Here is a 6,277-nt window from a genome sequence, read left to right as displayed (position 1 = left end):
GAGTGATTGACGGCTGTCGACCTGGGGCGGAGGAAACTCTTAAGAGGGAGAAACAGAAGAAGAGGCTTGAAAAGAGATACTGTGTGGTGTGTCTGGTATGTGAGGAAACTCGCGAAGAGGACAAGAGAAGACGTGCTTGAAAAGAGACAACATGGGCAATGCTTCTCTGTGTGTGTGTGTGAGAGAGAGAGAGAGAGAGAGAGAGAGAGAGAGAGAGAGAGAGAGAGAGAGAGAGAGAGAGAGAGAGAGAGAGAGAGAGAGAGAGAGAGACAGAGAGAGAGCTTTGTGTGAAGGAGATACTGGAAGAGAGAGGTACTGGTGTGTTTGGTGCTTGATCAATTTGGTAAGGTTAACTTTGTTTTGTTTTAAGACTGAGGCCTGGGTGCCTGTTGGCCTCTGGCCTATGGCCTGTTGGTCTATGTGTGCGTGGTTCACACACAGCTATGGAAACCCAGGCCATACATGAATAAAAGGACATATGCAAGCACCCTTGTGTGTGTGTGTGTGTGTGTGGCATACGAGTGTGTGCGTGTGTTTGTGTGCATTTCAATGTGTGTTTATCTGATAGCGACTCCAGCACCCCGTTTCTGGGAAAACATCGTTGCTAACCAGTTAGCAAGTTACTTGGATCCCAATGGGTATTTGCATTGCAACCAAGTAAGTTGCTAACTTGGTTAGCAATGACGTTGTTGAGAAATGCACCCCAAGATGAGTATTCCCTTCTCGACGAGTGTGTGTGTGTGTGTGTGTGTGTGTGTGTGTGTGTGTGTGTGTCTGTGTGTGTGTCTGTGTGTGTGTGTGTGTGTGTGTGTGTGTGTGTGTGTGTGTGTGTGTGTGTGTGTGTGTGTGTGTGTGTGTGTATTTACGGTGACTCCTAGTTTCTCCAGGACGCGTACTCCCTTCTCCTTGTGTGTGTGTGTGTGTGTGTGTGTGTGTGTGTGTGTGTGTGTGTGTGTGTGTGTGTGTGTGTGTGTGTGTGTGTGTGTGTGTGTGTGTGTGTGTGTGTGTGTGTGTGTCTATCTGACGGTGACTCCTAGTTTCTCCAGGACGCGTACTCCCTTCTCCTCGTACTCCTCGCGCGTCAGCCAGAAGTTGTCCTTGTCCTTCATGATGTCGGCCAGCACGGCCCCGCCCAGGAACACCATGTGCTTCCGCCGAGGAGGGTCCTCAATACGGATCTTAAATTTCTACAGAGGGAGAGAGAGAGAGGGGGGGGGAATTAATATATCAACGTATTAAATTCAAGCAATGCTTCCACTGAGGATGGTCCTCAATACGGATCTTAAATTTCTATAAAGACAGAGGAGGGAGAGAGGGGGGGGATTAAGAAAGAGAAGAAAGAAAAAAGGAGAGAGAGAGCGAGAGCGAGAAAAGACGACTTGAGTATTATACAATAGAATTCACATCAGAACAAGGGTCAGTCATTGATACAGAGTGGAAGAAAGAACATTGAAGAAAATAATTGAAATTCATTCAAATGATCACTAACCAATATTTTGAAAAGGAAGGAGAGGAGAATGATTAACAAAATGCCAAAGACACAAATGCACAATATTACCACCAGTGTGTACGTAGAACGCGCGCACACACGCATGCACACACACACACTCACTAAGACCCATTCTTCAGGTCCTGAGGTCATTTGATAGCAGCAAAAGGTCATGATCTCAGAGGCTGCAACCTTATCAGATGAAGTCCTGACATGTTTCGACACCAGTAAAGGGTCATGAGGCCAAAGCGTGTGAAAGAGACCACTGCTCCCTCTGGTGGACAAGCATGGCAGTTGCTTATATTTATGCACATGGCAGTGCTTATTAGGGCTGGTAAAATAATATTCGAAATTCGAATATTATTCGAATATGAGAAAAATATGTATATTCGAACGCAAAAATGAATATTCGAATCATTTACGAAATATATTTGCCAGCGCGCGCATTGATTCTCCTAATAGTGGGGTCGTATTAGGCTCAGTCATTTCAAATTGGTGTTAAAGTTTGGTTTTCACTTCCAAGTTGAAGTTTAGGGTCTATAGAACAATTTGAGTTCGAGTGTCAAACACACAGATAACAAAATGGCCTGCGGGGGGCGCTCTAAAATATATAAACTGCTATAACTTTTGATTATTTAAACAAAATTTAACATATGAGGTATGTATGGATTCAGCATGAAGAGGTGAAACCGGTGAGCTAAGTATTTGGTTACCAGATTAAAGACACACTATGTAATAAACACACTTTTAGCCAATGGACAGCAAAATCCGGGCTTTTTTAAGATAAAGGGTGGAAATGCCCTCAAAGTTGCAATGAAACATCATTTATTGTTACAAGCTATTGTAAATAAAGCCTGCGTTATCACTTAACTTGATTTGTTCAGAATATCCCTGAAGCACACAGATACTTAGGATACCTATACACACAAATATGGCTGCATAAAGCCTATGTCATACTTTGCACCCAACTTGCAACTTTGAGTTTATGAATTTAGTATCATGAGTAACAGCTTTTTTTTCAATCAAGCCATCATTTTATTCACAAAAAACTTATATCTAAAAGAAAGTAAATCAATAATAATAATAATAATAATAATGATAAGGATAATGATGATGATGATATACTATGAGGAACAACAGTTTTTCCGGCATTCAAAAACAAACAGAAGACATATGGCTAACATTTATCCCAATACTCCACTATACAATAACTATGACAGAGAATGGATACAATAACAGTCAGTGGTCAGTCTTAGAAATTGCATGTGCACTTGCACAGACGTGTGCACTTCAACTCTGCCTTCATGCACTTGCACCAAGATCTGGCAGGTGTATTTGTACAAGTACTAGTACAGCTGCACTTCACCTATAGTTGGAATACATCTTTGGCAACGGCATCTTTGGTAGTGTAGTCCAAATCTGGGAACTGTCCATTTGTTACCAGATTGGCAGGCATTTCTGGCAAATGCAGATAATAAGATTTTTTATTCCTGTCAACTGTGCTGGTAACAAATGGACAGTTCCCAGATGACAGAGATGACAGAGATGTCTTCATAACAGCAGATGATTGTGTCTTCCATGTATGAAATAGTCCTATAGTATTATTCAGTATGCTTGCCAAAGGCCTCTGCTTGCCCCCAGCCAGCATACTAATTGTTGTCCAACAGTTTATTATTTAGTATGCTTGCGGGAAAGCATACTAATTGTTCATCGACAGTTTATTATTATTATACGTTTTTCCATTCACCTCCATTCATTAGTATGGTGGCTTTGAATTGTTGCAGCGTTAGAGATAGAGACACGGTTTGAGTGCCAAAACGAACAGCTCGAAAAGGGCTCAAGGTGGTTTATTTTTCGCTGGCCTACCCCCTTTCATTCGTTCACCAGATTCGTTTTGCTCAGTTTTCTCTCTGTTTTCCCCCTCATTGAAATGAATGGTAGAATGGTCAAGATGATGATGTCACAAACTGTGGCAGTTAGAGTGAGAGGTGACCTGTCCTGGGGTTTTTAGTAGAATAAAATAAACCGCTTCACCTTTCGACTAGGTAAAGGCATTGTCAGAGAGGTCTTGGCTCTAAATACAAACTATGTTAAGATCATTAGCCAAGTCTTAAAAATGTTTGAGAGAGAGCAGTTTTAAAATCCCTATGATGTGACCCCATTCACTTAGAAAAAAATGTGTGAACAGCTCAGCGCATAGGCCTGAATATGTCCACTTTTTGACTGAACCATTTGGCCTAGAAAAGTGATCTCAGCTTTGACATGAAGAACAGGGTTATGCCATTTGTGTGTCAATATCATTTGACAACTTGTAAAACTTTTGGAGATAAGGCTGCACATATTACTCAGCTATTGACTGCCAAACTGTCACCTTTAGAATCTTCATTCATACACACACACATGCAGCCTAGAACCTGGACAACCGTGGCCTAATATGCTGCTGTGGCCACTCTATACAGTAAGTGGCAGTGGCCTACTGGGTATCAGGTGTTGGTCTGTCAGAGGGTTGCAGGTTTGAATCCCACCCTTACCTCTCCCTACCCACCCATTGCTGAAAGGCACCTGAAGCATCTCCATACATGCACGCGCCAGCACACAAACACACACACACACACACACACACACACACACACACACACACACACACACACACACACACACACACACACACACACACACACACACACACACACACACACACACACACACACACACACACACACACACACACACACACACCTCTATCTCTTTCCCTCGTGTTTCTTTGTGTATTTATGGCATCTCTGTGTGTGTGTGTGTGTGTGTGTGTGTGTGTGTGTGTGTGTGTGTGTGTGTGTGTGTGTGTGTGTGCAGAAGCCGCAAGCATACTAATAGCATTGTCTCTCCGGAAATGCAGTCTTAATAATAATAATAATAATAATAATAATAATAATAATAATAATAATAATAATAATAATAATACTATTTATCTATTTTCTTCCAGATATTTTTTTTTGTGATTTTATGTGTTAACAGAGTATGGCTTGATTGAAAAAAGCTGGTACTCATGATCCTAAATTCATAAACTCAAATTTGCAAGCTGGGTCGTAAAGATCACATAGGCTTTATGCAGCCATATTTGCAGATAGGTATACTAGGTATCTTTGTGCTTCAGGGATATTCTGAACAAATCAAGTTGAATGATATCCCAGGCTTTATTTACAATAGCTTGTAACAATAAATTATGTTTCATTGCAACTTTGGGGGCATTTCCACCCTTTATCTTAAAAAAAACCCTGAATTTTGCTGTCCATGGGCTCAAAGTGTGTTTATTACATAGTGTGTCTTTAATCTGGTGACCAAATACTTAGCTCACCAGTTTCTCCTCTTAATGCTGAATCCATACATACCTCATATGTTACATTTGGTTAAACTAATCAAAACTTATAGCAGTTTATACATTTTAGAGCGCCCCCAGCAGGCCATTTCGTTGTCTGTGTGTTTGACACTCGAACTCAAATTGTTCTATAGACCCTAAACTTCAACTTGGAAGTGAAAACCAAACTTTAACACCAATTTGAAATGACTGAGAAAAATTGCACATGCCTACGACTCCACTATAAGTGTCCATGGTGCGTCCCTTACTGGCCTGTGTGTAGCTGCTGTAGTCACATGTCACAACAAGGAAGCAAGGACTGTGAGTTGCTTTGTTGATAGAGAGTAGCTTTGTGCAGATTGTTTTGACATTTGAGTTCTTATTGCTGTTCGAACCGCATTGTAAGAAGTTGCTGTCTCTCGTGAATGACTTACAACGTGGAGCTCTACACCCCCACCCCAAACTATGCATGGAATAAAAGTGAGCTGAGTGATAAAGTGGTATGGAAGCTGCCGAGGTGTGAGTTAGCACCATGAAGTTGCAATATAGCTTTTTTTGTAGCTACAGATAAGCGACTGGTCTTCAATTTTTTTTGCACCGTCCACCACAAACGTTTGTAGCTACAGATAAACGACTGGTCTTCACATTTTTTTTGCACCGTCCGCCACAAATGCTGTCTTAAGGCGACAAGAGGCAGTCACAAATTGTTTGAATTGGGCACAAAAGTCACAAGACCAAAGCAGGCGGCATCAAGGAGTTTGTCAAAGCATCAATGGAATCAAGCGAGGTACAGCCCAAATTTTAGTTGGAGAGGTTGGGTGACGCTAGTGTGTGTGTGTGTGTGTGTGTGTGTGTGTGTGTGTGTGTGTGTGTGTGTGTGTGTGTGGGTGAGTGAGAGAGAGGGAGCGCGCATCCGCGAAGGTGCCGTTGTGAAAGACTATCTGGGTCCCCCGTACCAACTCCAGGTGATAGAAACACAGCATTTGGTCAAAACCAAAGTCTATCAATCCTGGTCTGAATGAATACGCCCTAAATTAAGAGTGACATTTAGGCTACTTACGACCAAACAACATTGCTTGTTGCTTCTAACATCTACAGTCGCCAGTTACGGACCAAGATAGTCTTTCACATCGTGTTTGCCTGATTATCATCGACGTTCAAAGTGTTGCGCCACTAGGAGGGCACAGCCTGGCTAGTGCCGTGTGTCTACTTTCCCACTTCGAGTTTTTAACACTAATTGTATCTATTCGATCTCCAGCATAAAATAAACGGGTAGAACGATATGCAATAGCCTTTTCCCCATTGTGTAAAGTGTCTATTCCGTGCCCAGTGCTCGTTTTTTGCGTGATTTTCTCCGCGGGAAAAAATATTAATTAATTAATAATAATATTCGAATATATTCGATATTCGGACCATATTTTAAGACATATTCG

The 6,277-nt window shown here is 41.8% G+C and overlaps 1 protein-coding gene across 1 annotated transcript in view; it reads right to left on the bottom strand.

Annotated features, from left to right (window-relative positions):
• Window positions 1–821: 821 nt before the first annotated feature.
• actr2a (actin related protein 2a) overlaps window positions 822–6,277 on the bottom strand; it is a 24,656-nt gene continuing 19,200 nt past the window's right edge. Inside the window, exon 9 of the mRNA XM_063199379.1 lies at window positions 822–1,187. Within this exon, the coding sequence (XP_063055449.1) occupies window positions 1,017–1,187 (171 nt within the window). The 3' untranslated portion in view covers window positions 822–1,016. The remainder of the gene's footprint in view (window positions 1,188–6,277) is intronic.

The sequence above is a fragment of the Engraulis encrasicolus genome, chromosome 1 (genome assembly GCF_034702125.1).
Source record: "Engraulis encrasicolus isolate BLACKSEA-1 chromosome 1, IST_EnEncr_1.0, whole genome shotgun sequence".
NCBI classification, from domain to species: Eukaryota; Metazoa; Chordata; class Actinopteri; order Clupeiformes; family Engraulidae; genus Engraulis; species Engraulis encrasicolus.
The sequence above is the reverse complement of the archived record's forward strand: the minus strand, read 5'-3'. Positions and strand labels throughout refer to the sequence as shown.